This window comes from Antechinus flavipes, chromosome 3 (genome assembly GCF_016432865.1).
Source record: "Antechinus flavipes isolate AdamAnt ecotype Samford, QLD, Australia chromosome 3, AdamAnt_v2, whole genome shotgun sequence".
In the NCBI taxonomy this organism is placed as follows: Eukaryota; Metazoa; Chordata; class Mammalia; order Dasyuromorphia; family Dasyuridae; genus Antechinus; species Antechinus flavipes.
Genome location: NC_067400.1, coordinates 90411073 through 90431680, shown reverse-complemented (window position 1 = coordinate 90431680; position 20608 = coordinate 90411073). Strand labels below are relative to the sequence as shown.

The window sequence follows — 20608 nt, the reverse complement described above, 5'->3', positions numbered from 1 at the left end:
AAACAAAAAAAACCAAGACAGATGAATTTCAGTACATCTGAAACTCTCAATGACAAATGTCAAATGATAAAATGTGAATTTTATACTTGTTTCAGAGACCTAGACTAACTGAAGAAAAAGCAATCACTAAAGTAAAGAAGGAAGGAGATATCATTTTTTAAGGAAATATTTGTTTTCAAATTCAGAATGCAATGTATATAAACACAGTGGACAATAGGTGAATATATTCAATACACTGATAGCAAACTGATTTATTTAGAACTTTTTCCATTCCATGTCATCAGGAGGATTAACATCAACTTTCCTTTTACCTACATCAGACCAGTTGGTACTCAGAACTGTGCCTCCAGACTCCATCTGTAACAAGGTATAAGGTTACAACATTGTATTAGAGCCAAGGATTAGAATTGTCTTTTTTGTCTTTCTAAAAATTTACCAAAAGCATTAAACATACACAACATTCCTGAAGATAAACAATAGTAAGTTCTATTTTTATAACTAGGGATATAGAGTAGTTAGAAGTAATCAGAGTGAGATAATTTGTCATTTAATTGTGGCCACTTAAGGAATAACTGGTCATGAGGAATAACAGAATTCAAATAGATTCCAATGCAAACTTCCATTCAAAGGAAATGTTACCAGTTTAGATGATAAAACTGGTTCCCAAACAAGACATTACTGAAGATATTAAAAACTAATGTTTTTATATTATAACATAATTATTTCTTGAAGGCTTTCATTTAAGGTATCTAATCCATTTTCTTATGGAACCTTTAACAGGTAAGCTAATTTATACTTTTAAAGGAATGGTCTCAGATTTTGCAGAGGAAAAAAACTATGCAAAAGGTCTCAGATGATAGGACAGAATAATCTATCCTTTAAAAAGGATATATTTAGTTCTCTTAAAATTTTCTGATATTTGCTCAATTCTCTTTTTTAAAAAAGTATGTGACCTTTGTATCTTCTTAATGGGGGAAGAAAAAGAAGAAAGGGAGAGAATCTGAAACTCAAAGTTTTTAAAACAAATGTTAAAAATTGTCTTACATGTAACTTGGGAAAAAATAAAAGAAAAAAATTTTAAAGTAGAAGACATGATCTTACAAATGATTTGTTCATGGCACGTTTCACTTCATCAGAACCATCTGAATAGATCTGCTGAAATAATTTGTTTAAAGCTGCATCTCCTTCTAACTTTTCATTCTTTTCTTCTTCCTTGATCTCACCAACTAATTTGTCCCAATTCCTTGTATAATGAGAGGATGATGGATACATGTGTTTTGACTCTACAAAATTAAAGAGAGAAACAACAGATTTTGATCACATCAAAAATACTTTAATGTTGTGGAATAAAAATTTTAACAAATCACCTAAGCAGCCAAGTTTCACATTTTTAATAATATTTCATTTTTCTCTGTAACCTAAATAAGTAAATTTATCTGAATAACTAAAAATTCTCAACCAATTGACAAAATCAAAATCCTGGGAATTTTATCCCACAATAAATACTACTTTATAATTGTAAACTTTTAGCATTTTATTCAAAATTCAATTTAAAATTTATGTTCCATTAAAGAATTTATTGTTAACAGGACTTTTATGAACATTAAGTATAAATGCTTTTATCTGAGGTTCTCAAATAACTATGGAGACCAGGAATAAATGAAACAAATAATTATTCAGTGGGAGTGACTTCTATTTACCAAAGATGGTAAATACAAGTCAGGGAGTTGTCTGAGCTTTCCCCAAGTTTCCCTTGGAAAAGTTAAATCAAGCCTCTAAATGGATTCTATAGTAGCCCACAAAAAAGACAGAGTGAAATCAATTTCCAGCTTAAAATAACTTAAAAGGATTTCAGAAAAGATCTGTTTCACAGCCTAATACAGATAATGCTTGGGGGCAAGACAGTGAGAGGCTCTTAGCCACAGCACAGATCAAGACAACAGAGGCCCAGCAGCTAGCAGCAACAGCAGGCTACATTACATGTAAGGCCTTCAGCCCCAGTACAGAAGGCAAACTGTGAGCCCCAGAACCCAGAGGTGCAACCAGAGTGGGCGGACAAGCCCAGCAGAGTGAACAAGCCACAAGAAGGTAAAGGGCTAAAAAATGAGTAAGAAATAGAAAAGAGCCCTGATCACAGAAAGTTACTATGGAGACAGGGAAGATCAAAAAACTTGGAAGAGGACAGAGGACAACACTGTCAAAATGCCTACATCTGAAGCCTCAATAAAGAATAAATTGGTCTCAATCTCTAAAAGTCCTCCTCAAAAAGGATTTTAAAAACCAAGTAAGGTATAAGAAAAATCAGGAAAAGAAATGAGTTATACAGAAGAATTATGAGAAAAAGTTAACAGCTTGAAAAAGGAAGCACAAAAATTGATTGGGGAAAAAAAAAAAAACTCCTTTAAAAGTAGAATTAGCCACATGAAAAAAGAAACATAAAAGCTAACTGAAGAAAATAAAATTAGAATTGGGGAAAAAACATCAAGACATCAAGAATCAATCAAACAAAATCAAAAAGAAAATGTAAAATATCTCAATGGAAAAACAACTGACTAGGAAAATAGATCCAGGAAAGATAATTTAAAAATTATTAAAAACTACCTAAAGGCCATGATAGATAATTATCCATGCCACTTCAAAGTAGAATGTAACAATCTATTCTTTCCTCCACTAAATAACAAAGTTTGCTTTAAATGTGAGATACACCTTTTATAAGTTCTAACAAATAGTATAATGTAGCCTCAGGCTATGATGTTATATATGTTATAAATGCCCACTGAGGCATAATTACTTGAAGTTTAAACCAATAAAAAAATAACTAATTTTGGATGCTCCAAAATGAGTGAGAGGTATGTAGTATCATACATACTTATCCTACCCTCCATGAGAATTTGTTTTCTCATTTCCTACCCTCCACTTAAATAAATATCCATTTATTGTTGGATTCTTTGTGCCCTGCTTCTCACCCCTACATATACTTTTATTCACATTAAGTATATGCTTTTCAAACTCCTGGCTCACTTTTTCACCAGCATCTAATCCCCATTTTTTGTCCAATTCTATCAGTGGGTTTAGCAAATTATAAATATGATAGAAAAAAGACTAGGAAATGCTAACCTAATTAATACTAACATCAGTTCATGAGGTAGTGGAGAGCAAGGGTTACATTCTCCATTTTATGATAAAGAAATTGGCCCAGCTGACAGGCAGGTTAAGTGATTTGTACTTATCTATAGCTTCCAGCTCGAAGTACACAAGATGCTGACAAGCATACTAATTTGTTACAAAAGAAAACAAAGCAGGAGACAAAGTATCCTATATGTGCATTATTCTGATTAGGTAATTTTTAAAAATAAATTTTAATCATAACTATGTCTTTGAAAAGATTTTTATTTTTTAAAGATGGTCTTAAACATCTATTATTACAACAGATCAATTAGTAAAGCTTTATTTGCAGGAAAAATGGTAAGCCTAATTTTACCTCTAATTTTATTCTTGGGAATGTGAACAGTAAAGATTATTTCAAAGTACTCATTTGAAATAATGAACTAGACTATGCGCATCATTGTGCAGAAACCATACTTTACAATGAAACCAGCTAAAATGTTAAAAATCTGACCACAAAAAAATCTTCCAGAAATCACTGAATTTCAGATTATATACTATTTATATTAAAAATGGATAACTATAAAATAATGTATAAACTACAGAATTTTATTTCCTCAAGTATATAAATATGACTATTGCATGAGCTCTGGTTATTCCAGAATAACAATAGTCTCTCTCCCTCCTCTGAAATGACAAGGCATTTCATACTTGTTATTTACACCTTAAAGGGCAGCTAAGTGGCATAAAGTACTAGGCCTGGAGTCAAGAAGATTTCTCTTCTTCAATTCAAATCTGGCTTCAGATATCTACTAGTTGGGTGACCTGGAGCATATTGCTTAACCTTATTTGCCTCAGGGTCCTTGGAACCTGAAAACGGGCTGGAGAAGGGAATGGCAAACCACTCCAGTATCTTTGCCTTTAATTGCTTAATAGGATTCATGTAGAGTCAGCCATGACTGAAATGACTGAATAACACTGCACACTGAACAACTACAGTATTCATCTCCCTTACTAGAATTGTGTTCCACATTCTTTACATCTTTTCAACTCTCTGACACGGAATTGTGTTCCACATTCTTTGCATCTTTTCAACTCCCTGACACTAAACACAGTACACTACAAATCAGATAGCTTAAAATCGATTTGTTGAATTAAAGACTCCTTAAAATATTATTTACTTCCCTGAAACTGAATCCAAGTGGGAATTGTACTGTAGTGAAATATACAAAATATCCTGAAATTTTAGAAAATCTGAATTTGACTACCTCAGCAAAGAAAAAGGGATAAAGAAGAGAAGTGGGGAAGAGAGGGAATTTAAGATAAGCAACTGATTCACACGAACAAACCAAAGAGAAACTAACACAAAAAGAATTAACAAGATCACAATTTAAGTCAATATACAAACTTGAACTTCTGGAGATCTGATGTCATTTTCAGTTGGCATTCTTTCTAAATTCTTTCTGAATTTTTATTATAAAATGAGGACCTTTACAAGAATTACAATTTTATATTCATTCCAGAACAATCTTATTTATTATCCTCAAAGTATTTCATCTTAAGGATATAAATAATGAAAGTGGAAAAAATGCTCATTACTGTTTAATGTCAATGGTACAGTGTTTGCATTTCAAGCTTATCAAGGTCAGAAAACAAACCTGGTGTGAATTGTTTGGGTTTGGCTACATCTCTTTGTCCCTCCAGCTTCTCCCATCTTACAGCCTCTGACTTTTTCATTTTTATTTCAACCTAGAAAAAACACAAATACAAAACAAAAAATTCCATGTACAAATCACAGCCAGCAGTCCACAAAGACTTAAGAGTTTTCTTATATGTTATCAAATTCTTGTGAGATTAAATTACATGATTTTGGCAACTTTTCCTTAAAATATTTAAAAATACTGATGTCCTATTCATCTTTTTATTTCCAAATTAAAAACTCATCTTTCAAAAATGCAGAATTCAGAACAAAACATATCAATTGCTAATAATTACCAACAAAATGGATCTTGGAATAAATATTCATCTTTTTCACAAAAATATACTCTTATGCTTACTGCCTGAATAAGGGCCACAGCACTATTTTAGAAACTTGTTTTTCTATTATATAAATGTCACAATCACTTTTTGATGCCTATAATTAGAATTTCACCTGATTCATGAATGCATTCAGTAAGCATTTATCAAATGCTCCTCATAGGCAAAGCACTATGCTAAGAATTAGAGAATTACAAAAAATAAATAAGACATAATCCTTGCCCTCTATGAGTCTGTAATCTAGAAAGTAAAAGGGGAAAGACACAGAAATAAGTACAAGCTAAGTATAATGATAAATGTCAAATGAATGATAAAGACAGTAAGACAGTGAGTAGCTATCAGCTGGGTGGTTGGGGGTGATACTGTTTTAATGAGGAAGTAGTATATCAACCTGGGTCTTAATTAAAGATGGCCAGGATTTTAATAGGCAAAGCTGTAAAGGACACTCCAAAAAAGAGAGAATGGCTTACATAAACACATAAAGGAGGAAAAGGATAAGATAAATTTGAAGTAAGTTAAGGAGTAAAGTAAAATTCCACTAAAATGGAAGACATTTTTAGATCCTTTTCTCCCACTCTAAATTACAAGGTATTGAATTAACTGTAAAAATATTTTCCTCCCAATTTGAATACAACACCTTTGAAGGTAGGAACTTTTTTTATTTTTTTTGTCTCTATGCTTAATAACAAAACACAGTAAGTGCTTAATGCTTCTTGAATTGAAATAGAGATAAAACTAGAAAGGATGATATAGCTCAGATAGCTGAGCATCTTACACAGTAGAATAAGAAACTTAAACTTGATCTTAAAAGGAGGCAATTACAAATTGTTTCCTTTTGCTCTCTATCTGGGGGTTTATCCAATCCTATATTTTCCCCTTTGTGTAACTAACCCTATCTCTCTCCTAGTTCATATCCCTACTGTCTACAATCAGCTATTTAATTCATAAAAGCTATGTAAATTAGAATAGTAGTCAAAAGGAAACAACATTGGCTATTATACCATATACTGTGCTAAGTGCTGTTAGTGTGTAGTAATAAACTAAACAATATAGTTGCATAATTTATTACAAAAGTAAAGGTAGTAATATATGATAATATATATGGAAACAGTTAATTGCAATATAATACACAACAAAGAATAGAACAGTGGTTCATGTACTGTCTCCAAAGGACATTCAATAATCTATGAGTTTAAGCTGAACACATATTACTGTAATAAAACAACTATTATTGCCTCTTTTAGAAAATAATTTTACTTTAGAATAGATACTCTGTCAACATAGTAACTACAGCATCTAAATAAGGTCATCACCTAAAGAAGAGTTGTATCATCATAGATGTCCCTCAGGGTTCTGTTCTGAGCCCTCTTTTCTTTTCCTTTGGTGGAATTCCAGACCCTACACAGTCTTTAAAGGCAATGTTGATAAAGTATATGCTCTAGAAGATCCTACAAAACTTGAACAGCTACCATAACATATTAGGCAACTTTTTATATTACCTGAAGATAAGCCTAAGCCTTGAAAAATTTATAATCAAAATACTAGCCACCAAATGATGTTTGTTTGTGTGGAGATTTTTTTGTGTTGTTGGGATTTTTTTGTTTTGGGTTATTGTTTTTTTGTTTTTGTTTTTGTCATAGCAAGTCATTAACCTATTTATTAAGGAGTGGGAAGGAAGGAGAAGGGGCCTAACAAAATAACACTTACATAATTTAAATAAAGTATCTTTGAATATTAAGTTACTGGACAGACAATGCTGATAAGAGACAGTGAATAAATAAATACTTTTAACTTTAAAAGTGACTTTCAAAAGAAGAAAGTCCTATTTATTTAATAGTCTTCCATTTTAAAAACTGAACACATTAGAATGATTAATATTGAAGTAATTCCTTTCAACATTTTAAAAAACAAAATCTAAGAATAAGATTATGATGCTATGAAGGGAGTAACATCTGTTCAATCATTGGTTTTATGTTAATTAGAATAGTAAACTACTTCTACAATGCAGTTCCACTTTTAAAAACATTAAACATTTTATTAGACTATATTACAGAAAAAGAAATCCTTATGATCCTGGTGAAATGGCCAGTATCCAGTAATAGATTTCAGTTTTGAATGAAGAGAAAATGTTTTCAGTACCTTGTTTTATGCCAATTCCAATGGAAGATTTTAAAATTAATGGAGGCTGGTGCACAAAATATACACACAACTTAGATGTTTAAAAAAGTCATGATATATAAAACAAAATATATCAATAAATTTTTAAAACCAGCAGCCTATTTTACAATGACAGATGGTCTTATCTAATGCAACATTTTTAGAGAAACATATTTAACACCACCATATTATAGAGAAGGAGGGCCAAAACTCACATATTTTAGGAAAATTAAAGCAAATTTATTTGCCTCTCCGAGCTTACTGTAAAATCACAAATTAATGTGAAACGATATTTAATTGAAACATCAAATTATTGCTAATGAAATACCAACTTTTAAAAAAGCACTTAAATCTACACCATATTACACCATAACAAAACTGTATTTAAACACAAATCCGATTCTTTTTAAATTGACACATATTAAATACCAGAACATCCCACAGTTAAAATTCTTAAGAGCACCAACTTTAATAAATTAGATTTCTAGATAGAAGCATGACAATTTTTGAGCTAAAAAAGAGTTTAGAGGTCATCTAGTCCAGTCTCCACATTTTACAAATTTTACAAATCCACATCTTGCAAATAGGGACCCAGAGATGTGGATGGTGTGCTTATTTGTTTCCTAATTAATCAGCAGCAAATCCTACCATGTTAAAAATCAATTTATAAATCAACAAGACTTTTATCAAGTAATTGCCATGTGCCAGGCACTGTGCTAGGCATTAGGATACAAAACCCAGAATTCAAATTTACATTCTATAGTTGTAAACAACATGTAATGAAATATAAACTAGTTTAGGGTGGGGTACTCAAAGCTAGAGAATGAGGGGTCAGGAAAGGCACCATGTGAGAGAAAACCTTTGAAACCCTGAAAACCAGCATCAGGCAGCAACCCACACTGCAACTACAATATTCAAAAATGATAATCCAAGCTCAGGATCTCCAAGGTCCTTAAGATTCTCCTAACCATCACAGAGGTTTCTATTATCTTTATTTTATAAAGATCCATCACTCTGAACCTCAAAACTCCAGGAAGAATTAATTCCTGAAACTGGAGATCAATGCAGGTACTCAAAGGACTTAAGGCAAGGTCAAAAATATACCAATCATTTTATCCACAGAGCAGAGCAGGAAAGCACCTGAAACTTGAAAAAAGCCAAGGAACTGAAACTGGAGAGATAAGCAAATTAAAGAAAATCAATATCTAAAATTATCCAGAGATACCCCCCAAAAAAGGGTACAAGTGCATATAGAATGCAAAGGGGAAAAATCTTCAAAAAAGACACATGAATACCTGGAAGAAATAAAGCAAGAAATAAAAAAAAAAAAAAAAAAGCTTTGAAGGAAATAAGTAAAAGGATATTGAGTAACTAAGAAAACAAAATAAAGTTCCAAAAGATTATTCTAATATGTGTTCTAAATGCACAAAGAGAATAGAAAAAAAGGAATTTTGGAATAAAGAACTTTCCTGGGAAACTTACACCAAGATATATAGCTTTACGTTCTTTATAAACTAAGTCTACTGCTACAGTTCCAGTGAACAATGTATCAAAATAAACAGTACAGCATTTTGAATTTGTACCGAATTTATTTAAAAATAGTTTCACACTATTTAGTCTGACACCATGACATACTGTGGAAGTTTTCTGTATTATGATTCCTTTGTGACAGAGGAAAATTTGGATCTTCACAACCCACAGATGAGAATTTGCACTATAACAACCTCATTCCTAAAGCAAGTTTAAAACTACATGTCTGAAATATCCCATGTTTATTATTATTTTTCCAGACACTTAGTTTTTCCATAGGTAAATAGCATATTAGCTAAGGTAGTCAATGACACAAATTTGAAATAGAGAAGCATAAGAGTATTGGTCAAGTACATAACAAGGCATATGGGGGTGAATAGTATCCTCTGAAAGTGCACTGTGCTAACCCATTTGTTTGAACTAATGTTTTCTGAATTAAAACAAATTTTTTAAAAAGTTCAAGGCCAAGTCTTTACTTTATAAAAACTTCATAAAAGAATATTTAAATGTTGTAGTTAGGCTTGCAAAGACAATGGAAAAATAAAATGAATTACCAACAATAACAATTTTGTACTTTAATAACACCAAGCTTAGTTCTTAGCTGACTACCAACAGTTACTCAAATCAATCAAACTACCCAACCCAAAATTTGGGTTCCGGCTATGTATCCAGCACTACAATAAATGCAAAAGAAGTATAAGATACAGTTCCTGTCCTAAGGAATTTACAATCTATTTGGTAGAGGAAACTAAATTTTGTTAAATAACTGGTAAACAACTAACTCATAACTAGGGGCAAAATTGCCAAGTTCCAAGCGAATTTTTTCCCATAAGAAGTTTATCTCCAGTCCACACTAACCATCCCTCTTCATCCAAAGAGGCAAGTGGGGCTTCTAGCTGTGGAGAAACAAACCAGCCCTGCCCAGTTAGGTTTTTAGAAAAATACAAATTAAGACAACTCTGAGATATCACTACACACCTGTCAGATTGGCTAAGAAGACAGGAAAAGATAATGATGAATGTTGGAGAAGATGTGGGAAAACTGGGACACTGATATATTGTTGGTGGAACTATGAATGGATCCAACCATTCTGGAGAGTACTTTGGAACTGTACTTAAAAAGTTATCAAAATGCATATCCTTTGTCCCAGTAGTGTAACTACTGGGCTTATATTCCAAAGAGATCTTAAAGGAGGGAAAAGGACCCACATGTACAAAACTGTTTGTGGCTGCTGTTTTTGTAGTAACTGGAAACTGAGTGGATGCACATCAATTGGAGAATGGCTGAATAATGTAATGGAATATTATTGTTCTGTAAGAAACGATCAGAAGGATGATTTTTGAGAGCCTTGGAGAGACACGAACTGATGCTGAGTGAGATGAGCAGAACCAGGAGATCATTGTACAAGGCAACAGCCACATTATAGGACAATCAATCCTGAGGGACGTGACTTTTTCCAACAATGACATAATTCAGGTCAGTCCCAATATCCTTATGATAGAGCCATCTACACCCAGACAGAGGACTGTGGGAATTAAGTGTGGATTACAACATAGTATTTTCATCTTTGTTGTTGCTTGCTTGCTTTTTTTTTTCTTTCTTTTTGTGATATGATTTTTCTTATGCAACATGATAATTGTGGAAATATGTATAGAAGAACTGCACATGTTTAACCTATATTGGATTACTTACTGTCTAGGAGAAGGGCATGGAGGAAAGGGAGGGAGAAAAATTTGGAACACAATGTTTTGCGAGGGTGAATGTTGAAAACTATCTTTGCATGTATTTTGAAAATAAAAGGCTATTATTAAAAACTAAACAAAAATAAAGTACTTAAAAAATTTAAGAGTTACTTCTCAGCAATGTGGTAATTCAAGGCAATCTCAATAGACCTGGGATAGAAAATGTCATTTACACTTAGAGAACCATGGAGCCTGAATGTGAATCAAAGCATAATATTTTTACCTTTTTGTTTTCTTTCTCATTTTTTTTCTTGCATAGCATGACAAACATGGAAATATGTTTAAAAGAACTGCACATATTTAACCAATATCAGATTATTGCTGTCTTAGGGAGGGGGGGAAATAAGGAAAGAAAAAAAAGTATGTTTGGAAAAATAAAATATTATTGAAAAATTTTTAAAAGAGAAATAAGTCAACTATTTACAAAAGCACATAAGAGCTAGAAAGGCCCTCAGAAGTCATCTAGTTCTATACTTTCATTTTATATAGATGAAGAAATTTGAACCTCACCAAGATTGTCACTTGACCAACATCATATAGGAAGTAAGGCAAAGTGTCAGATGTACATCCCAGATTCTGTCTCCACATCCAGAACTCTTTCCAAGTCATTTGAATTCATTTTAATCTCTAAAGATTACTCTAAGAACCATACTCACTTTGATGTATAAATTCTGCCACATTTATATGAAAAAGGTGAATTCATCATTTTATAAGGCGAATTCATTATTTTATAGTACATTGTATTCGAACCTTTACAATGGATGATCCAATTCAACAATGTGTGCCTTTGAGCTCAACCACAATTCAAGCTAAATTCTGAGGCTTCCTGACACTGTGAAGCAAAAGCAAAAATATGGTAAAGGATAAAACAATGAAAAATTCTATCCAATTAAGAGCTGGTTTATACATTTTAAAGAAAGACAAGCTTAATATGAAGCTATACATGCTGATCCTTCTTGATTTCTCTGCAGTTTTGGAAGCACTGATCATTCTTTACTCTGAACAAGCTCTCTTCTTTGGAAAATAATGTTATATGTGACATGTGCCAAAGACCTCTCTTGGTCCTCATTCTCACAACCATTCTTTCTCAGTCTCTATTGTTGTATCATCCCTATAACAAAGACTAAGGGTGCATTTTCCAGGCTCTTTTCTGGGTTCATTTCTCTTTATAAGCATCTCATTTGATGATCTCATCAGCTCCAATGAGTTCAATTATCATTATAGGGAAGATTCTGGGAAGATGGTCAGAAAATTCCAAGCTTTCTAGATTTCTCACACAAACAGAACAAGACTGTGCCTCAGGGCAAACATAGAAGGGTAAAAAAACAAGTTAAGACTCAGGGAAGAACAGGAGTCCTCCTAGGACAGCCCAATTTTATCCCCCAGACAGAATGGGGAGTTGGGGATCTGAGTCTGGGAAAAATGAAGCCTGCTGATTAGGAACACCAAGCCCAGATGCTGAGACCAGACTCTGGACAAGAAGGAACCAAAAAACCCAGTGAGTGCAGAAGTATTAGGGCATATTGGCTGTGAGCAGTTACAGGAGGTTGGAACTCTTGGATTGGGGCTCCAGACCAGAAGGGAGAAATGAAGTGAACCTAGGGTCACCATCTCCTCCCTCCCTCTCCTCCCCCGGCATTTCTTCTCCCTCCTTTACCCCCTCCCCCCCAACCCCACCACCATCCCAGAACTAAAGGTGGTTACACTAATAAATTCTCATTTTTAAAAAAAAGAGAGAGAGCAGGCAAAGGAGAAAGAACACATCCATAGAAACTTATTATGGGAACAGGGAAGATCAGGGTTTATCTTCAGGGATGAGAGTGAAGTAATTACTCAAAAGAGTAACATTAAATGGCTATTTTGTAATGGGCTGAGGCTTGAGTTGATGCACATGAGGCTAAATAGTAATTGGACCATACTCTATTAATATATAAGCTTGGAGAAAGAATGGCCCCCCCTTACTCTTTGTGCAAGTCCTGATGTGTTGTATAGGAAATGACAATTCTGGTGGGTGGAGGCAGGGGAGTGAAAAAGGAAGGGGAGGAGAGCTCAGCCCTCACTTGCTCTGCTAGCTGGCTTCCTGTCGCAGCTGCCCATATTGCTATCTCAATCCTTCTTGCCCGTATTGCTCTCGCAATCTTTTTTCACCTCTTCACTTGAATAAAGACTGAAGATTTTTCCCTTAACCTGAGTTCCTGACTCCGGCTGATTTTAAATACGCGATCATTACACTATTTGACCAGAAAGAATTTATAGAAGAACTCAAAAAAGATTTTGAAAATCAAATGGGAGAAATAGAAGAAAAAATTTAAAAATAAAAATAAGAACCATCCAAGAAAAACAAAAACAAAAAATTATGAAAAGAAAGTTAAACAACTAGAAAAAGAGATCCAGAGTCTTTAAAAAAACCCAATTCTTTGAATATTAGAATTGAGCAAGAAACCCATGCAAGAAGCCAGTGAAGCTATAAGAGATCAAGAAATAACAAAATATAAAGAATGGGAAAAAACAGAAGAGAATGTTAAGCATCTTATTTTAAAAATAACAGATTTGGAAAGCAGATCGAGAAGAGTAAACAAAAGAATAATTGGACTGCTTAAAAACTTTGACCAAAAAATAGAACCTTGACACAATAAAACAAGAAATAATAAAAGAAAATTGTCCTGAAGTAACAGAACAAGAGGGGAAAGCAGATATGGGAAAAAGCCCCCAATCATCACCTCAAAGAGATCCTATGAACACATAGGAGCATTACTGCTAAATTTCAAAACCTCCAGACAAAGAGAAATTTTTATAAGAAATAAAAAACTAAACCAAATATGCTGAAGCCATGATAAAAATTGTACAGGATCTATCAGCAGCTACAATAAAAGACTGCAGACCCTAGAATATTATACATTGACAATTAAAAGATTAGGCCCGCAGCCAAAAATATTATATCTAGCAAAATTAAACATAATATTGAACAAAAAAAATGGGCATTCAGTTAAGTCCCAAGTTTTCAGGATTTTATCTCAACCATGCCTAAACTGAATAAAAAATTTAATATATAAAAGCCAACATCAAAGACAAATTGCAAGAGGCTCAATAAAGACAAAATATTTATGTTTTATACATGGAAATATAAACCATATTCTAAGAGTGACATTAATAATTGGATAATCCAAAAGAAAGATTGGGGCACAGCTGAGTATGACCTAACTCTAAAAAAGCAAAACTGTCTAGGCAAAGGTAAAAACAGTAATTATGCCATACAAATGAGATGCAAAGGAAGAAATGATACAATCATGAATATAATCTCTTCCACTATTATACATGCTTTCTCGAAATGAAAATTTTCTGTTACATATTTTCAATCCTTTCTGATGTTCTGCTGGACACATGACAATGTTTTGTTCTAGTTTTCCTTTTTCTGCCTTTCTTTTTCTATTTGGTTTTTTCTTATTTTATATTTAGGTTAAAATATTTTTTTTTAAAAAAGAGAAAAATATCATTTTTATGAGAATGACTCCAAGATCTAGCTAACCCAAGTCTCTCTCTTGTACTCTACACTCTTAACACCTACTAGTTATTTGATACTTTAAATCCAATGTCTCTAAGAGGCACCTCAAACTTAAAAGATCCAAAACAAAACCCCTTATCTTTCTTCCCCCCAAATCCACTATCTTCTCCCAAGCTATCATATTTCTGTCAAGAATGTCCCCATTCTTCTAGTAAAGTAGGCTCTCCACCTCAATGTCTTCTGCACTTGCATATATGAAAAAGTTGTGAAATTATTTTTTTTCTCTCTATACAACATCTTTTACATATTCTTCCCCTTCTTTCTTGTCACAGTCACAACTCTGGTTGAGGGATCTCATCAACTCTCTCTTCCCAACTACTACAATAGGCTCCTATTTGTTTCCCTGTTTCAAGTCTGTCCATTCAATTCTATCCTCAAAATGCCTGTCCAAGTGAACACTGATTTTATGATGTCATTCTCCTCTAAACTCTATAAAGTCTAGTACATCCTATTACAGAGCATTTAAAATTCTTTAAAAATCTAGCCTCATTCTACCTTTCCAGCCATCTTACTCCTTATTCCCCTTCTGCACATTTTATGGTCCTGTCATTCTTGACTACTTATGGTTATACATATACATATACAATATTACTTTTTATTTTCGTGCATTTGCACTGGCTGTATCCCATGCTTGAAATGCTTTCCCTCTTCACCATCCCATGGAAAACTGTTTCTTTCAAGAATCAACTCAAACATTTCCTTGTGCATGAAGTATTTCCTAATCCTTCCACTTACTGCTGCCTTTCCCTTGATGGTCACCTTATATCTCTGTTAAGTGTATCTTATAGAGCCATTAGAAGTAGGCTCCTTGCAAGCTAGAACTAATTCATTTTTGTTTTTGAATTCTAGTGCCAAGTACAGTGCCTAAGACATAGCAGGAGCTTAATAAATGATTAAGTAATTGATGAGAGTACAGCATAAGTGAAGATTTTATTTCAAAGGTAACAAAACCACCAATAACCAGATTTCTAATGTCTATACTTCCTACAGAAATAAGATAATGTAATGAGAAAAACAAAGCAGCAAAACATGTATCTCTAGATAATTTCTGAAAGTGTTATCAAGATATCCTCAATCTCCCCAAAAGTCACAAAAATAAATGTCAAAATCTCTATGCAGAGAAGCATTCCTCCTCCAGAATTATATAATGCAAACCAAGTTGTTTATATTCAATTTTGTTGCAGTAAAAATAGGGCAGAAACGATGGTTTTTTAAACACATTAGACAATAACATAAATGTGCATTTTATGTAATGTCATTAAAAATGTACATGTAATTGGTTACCAAGCTAATTACTGTTTAAGCAATTTATAGATACATTAGAAAGCCTAATATCATGCAATTTATAACTGATTAAATAAGTGTTTTATAATTCCTGTTAAAATATTGGATAGCGGGGCAAATAAATAATTCAGTGGATATAACACTAGCCCTGGCAACAGGAGAACCTGCATTGAAATCCAATCTCAGATACTCAACACTTCCTAGCTGTGTAAACCGGGGCAAGTCACTTAAGCCCAATTGCCTTACTGGGTAGAAATAGGTCCTTCCTTAAGCAACTACTCTATTGTAGTTAATAATAATTATTTTATTTTGATTAATAATAAATTTTTCTAAGTTCTTTTTTAGTTGAGAGCTCTTTCACTGTCTCAGTCAAAAAAGTTCATAAACTTGAGTTATTGTCATCTGTTACCAGTTGCTAACAATAACCACTGCTAAACTTATTGTTTGCACAATGCTTTGAGGTTTCAAAAGTAGAAGGAAAATGAGAGAGACACATTTTCAAGAAGTTCATCCCAGCCATGGAAAGATAGCTAAGGCAAAGACACTAAAGAAAGACTATTAAAAAGTCTACAAATTGAAAGTAGGCCAGCAGTTTGGTTGGATTGCAAAATGTAAGAATAGCATGAAATAAAATTGAAAAAACAAACAGAAGTCAAATTATGTGGAGAAATAACAGCTAATGAAGCTTGCATTTTAAACAAAATGCAATAAAGAGTAATACTACAAGCAAATTAGGAGAGCAAGGAATAGTTTACCTGTTGACTCTTTGGAGAGGGGAGGAATTTATGATCAAACAAGAATAAAAAACATTATGAAATGCAAAATAGATAATTTTCATTACATTAAAAAGGTTTTACACAAACAAAATCAATTCAGTCTAGATTAGAAGGGACACAGCTGGGCAGGCAATTTTCAAATGAAAAAAATTAAAGCCATCTATACTCACATGAAAAAATGCTCTAAATCAATATAATCAGAGAAATGCAAATTAAAACAACTTTGAGATGCCACCAAACACCTATCAAGTTAGCTAAAATGACAGGAAAAGATAATCGTGCATATATTGAAGGAGATGTGGGAAAACTGGGACACTAATGCATTGCTGGTGGAATTACGAACTGACCTAAATATTCTGGAGAACAAGTTGGAACTAGGGCCCAAAGACAAGAAAACAGTCTATATACCCTTTGACCCAATAGTGTCTCTATTGGGCCTATATCCTAAAGAGATCATAAAAGAGGGGAAAGGACCCACATGTGCAAAAAGTTTTTATAACAGCTCTTCGTGTGGTGGCAAAGAATTAGAAATTGAAGAGATTTCCATCAAATGGCTGATATTTGAATGTTATGGAATATTACTGTTCTGTAAGAAATGATGAGCAGGCTGATTTCAGAAAAGCTTGGAGAGATTTACATGAACTGATGCTGAGTGAAGTGAGCAGAACCAAGAGAACACTGTATATAATACCAGCAAGATTATGTGATGATCAACTGTGATGGACCTGGCTCTTCTCAGCAAATGCAGTGATACAAGACATTACCAACTGGGAATAGAAAATGCCATCCACATCTAGAGAGATATGGATCAAAACATAATATATTCACCTTGTTTTGTGTGTTTGCTTTTTCTTTCTCGTGACTTTTTTCCTTTTTTGTCTCATTTTTCTTGCACAACATGACAAATATGGAAATATGTTTAAAAAGATTGTACATGTTTATTAACCTACATCAGATTGCTTGCTGTCTTGGGGAGGGGGTAGGTAAAAAGATGGCGGGAGAAAAATTTAGAAGGCAAAGTCTCACAAAAATGTATGTTGAAAACTATCTTTACATGTATTTGGTAAAAATAAAATACCATTGAGAAAACTCTCCATGGTGAGAATCATCCTTCCACTTAGCTTAGTTCCACTTAGCAATATCCTTTTTTGTCTTCTAATTTAATTTGTAGCAATTTACCAAAAGAAGTCTAAAAACTGGTTCTTAGTACACTTTGATTCTTCTTTCCACCATTCTGCAGAATCAAAGAGGAGCTATAAAAGAATGAGGATTATTTTATACTGTTCTTTAAAAATATTTATTAGACCATATAATCTCCTTAAGCTACTGTCCTATATCTCTCCTTATTTTCTCAGCCAAACTCCTCAAAAAAAGGTTATCTACTAAGAGAGAGAAATTAAAGGCACCAAGATTAGTAAAGAAGAGATAAAACTATCCCTGCTTCCAATTTACTTGGAAAAACACGAACTTTTTACAACTTTTACTAAGTTACTAACGAAACAATAGCTTCAACAAAGTTATAGGCCATATAATAAATTTTCAAAAAAAATTAGCATTCTACATAAGAATAAAGTACCAATAAAAATAATGGAAAGGAAAATCCCATTCCAAATAACTACAAAACGTAAAAAAAATCTGGTATACATATAATATATTCTGATAGATTCAATTACAAAGTGTTCCATAAATAAAGGGGGAAAAAATGGAACTCAAAAACTTATAGAAGTGAATACTGGTAACTATCTTTACATGTAACTGGGGAAAAATACTGTTAAGTATGAAAAAAAATTTTTTAATGATCTCAAATAAAACAAATACTGAAAAAATGAAAATGTTTATTTAAAAAAAAAGAGAGGTTGGTACCTAAGTGAATGAAAAATTAACATATTTAAGACCAGAAGCCATTTCCCAAAAAAGATAAGAGACAAAAAAAATTAACAGTTCTCAGAAGAAGAATTATAAACAATTAGCAATAATAAGAAAGAATGCTCCAAATCACAAGTAATAGGCAAAGCTAATAAAAGATGGAAATAGTAATTGTTGGAGGAGTTGTGGAAAGATAGGAACAGGAATGCATTGTTGATAGAACTGTGAATCAAGCACAACAATTTTGGAAAATAATTTGGAATCATACAAATAAAATAACTGAAATATCCATACCCTTCCTTCACTGGATCCCAGAGATTTCATTATTAGATTTATGTGCCAAAGAAGACATCAATAAGAACAAAGTTTCCATATATATTACAAAATATTTATAGCAGTCCTTTTGTGATGGTACAAAACTGGAAACAAAGTATATAATTCATCAACGGGGAACAGCTAAACTGTAGTATATAACTGTGCTGTAAAAAATGATAAATGGATGAACACAGAAAAACATGGAAATATATGTACCGCTGAAGAAGCAAAGAATACTAAGAAAACAATAGACAATGACTGACAATATAACAAAAAGCTACCAAAAATTATCAAAAAAATTAAATGTTGGTAATTTTTTATTTTTGTTTTGCTGAGGCAATTGGGATTAAGTGACTTGCCCCAGGATCACACAGCTAGGAAGTATTAAGTATCTGATGCCACATTTGAACTCAGATCTTCCTGACTTCAGGGCCATCTAGTTACCCTTTAGAAAATTTTAAAGAACAAATATTATCTCCAGAAATAGAGGTATAACTCCTCTAACTCACCCTTTTGCAAAGGTCTACAAGTGATCTATTTTATACAAATAGCTAAATCCCTATATATCACTTTTTTTCAAATTCACATTATAAATTTCCTTTTGGCCTGGAACCAAGTGCTATGTTTTAGATAATTATAACTTCAAATCATGCAAAACTGAATTTATGTAACAACTCCATGGGATTCAATATTTGGATTAATCCAAATCTAGCTACTGACCCTCTTTTCCTGAATACTCTCTCTCTTCTGGGTTTTTATGAAAATATTCAGGTTTGCCTCATACTATCTGGCTTGCTCCTTCTCATTCTCCTTTGACTGCTCATCATCCACATCATTCCCCCTAACTATGAGTTTTCTCCCAAGTTGTCCTGGTTGTCCTGGGTCCTGTTCTCCTCTTTTTTTTTTTTTTTTTTTTTTTTTTGGTAACCTCAACAGTTCCTATCAACTTCAATTGTCATCTCTAAAAGCAAATGATTTCCAGGTCAATTTATCCAGATCTAGTCTCTTCCCCAAAGTTCAGTTCCATATCTAATTGCCTACTGAATATTTCAAAATACATGTCACAGAAATATCTTAAACTCAACATGTGAGACTGAACTAATTATATTTCTTTCTCCCCAACATCTCTCTGTCCAATGCCCAAGTTCATAATCATTATCCTGGACTCCTTCAACTTACATATCCAATCAGTTGCTTAATCTTTCTGTTTCTACTTTTTCAACATCTCTGGAACTTACTCAGACATAAGCAGCAATCAAAAAGATGCAGCTGCCTGCCTGAACCATGAGCTTAGACAAAGCTTTGAGTCTCCATATACCAAGCCAGCTATGGTAATAATAAACAACACACTGATATAGCTTGCTTTATGTAATTCTTGTTTTTGAAATTAAATATAGATACATTTTTAAATAATCTATCCTTATTTGCACTTAAGCAATCTTGAAGGGAATTATTTTGTAAAGAATTAAAATCATCTTCTATCATTACAATATTAAATGAGATGTATCTGTTATGCTACCACATGTAACTTGTACAAAAAGTGATGTATACAAGATTAGTAAAAAAAATAAAAAATAAAAATAAAAAATCACAGGATCTAATATCTAGCAGATCTCTTTAAAATCAAGGAATATAGCTAATTTCATTAATAAACACAATTACTATTTACTAGATACTAGGTAATGTGGGAGAATATATGAATGTCCCAACAACTACAGATGCTGGAGAGTTTACACATACTTTCATTTCCATTCTGAAATCTAGAAGTACATATGTTTCTAAGAAAAATATGAAATTGGATATAAAGGTAACAACATACAGGAAATGAATACCAAAGGACAGAGAGCTCAGTTTTATTTATTCTACATGATCCATTCTTTTCTCAACCACCTACTCTATATTATATTCTTACTTCTGAATTATACATTAAAAACTTTCTTGTTTTACCTGAATAGTTGAGAAGGAAAAAAGTCACAGTATTACCTAAAGCCACTAAAACCTAGGGAACCACACAGACCTGAGAACAAAAGAGCCTTTGTAAATCCAAAGTCAAAGCTCCTAGCAACAAGCTGTTTAAACTGCAATGTATTGCAATGTACTGACCTAAACTTTAAATTACAGTTAATCTGTTCATTAAAACAGCTGCAGGTAACTATCAATTTATGAAGCTTTTTGAAAGTATGAGGAAAAATAAGACTAAATTTCCATGAATCCCTTTGTATGCCCCTACACTT

General features: G+C 32.8%; 1 protein-coding gene across 1 annotated transcript in view; it reads right to left on the bottom strand.

Annotated features, from left to right (window-relative positions):
- Nucleotides 1–222: 222 nt before the first annotated feature.
- Nucleotides 223–20608, bottom strand: part of SUGT1 (SGT1 homolog, MIS12 kinetochore complex assembly cochaperone) — a 64668-nt gene continuing 44282 nt past the window's right edge. Inside the window, exons 11-13 of the mRNA XM_051983881.1 lie at nucleotides 4764–4854; nucleotides 1102–1283; nucleotides 223–357 (exon numbers count right to left, since the gene is read on the bottom strand). Of these exons, the coding sequence (XP_051839841.1) occupies nucleotides 256–357; nucleotides 1102–1283; nucleotides 4764–4854 (375 nt within the window). The 3' untranslated portion in view covers nucleotides 223–255. The remainder of the gene's footprint in view (nucleotides 358–1101; nucleotides 1284–4763; nucleotides 4855–20608) is intronic.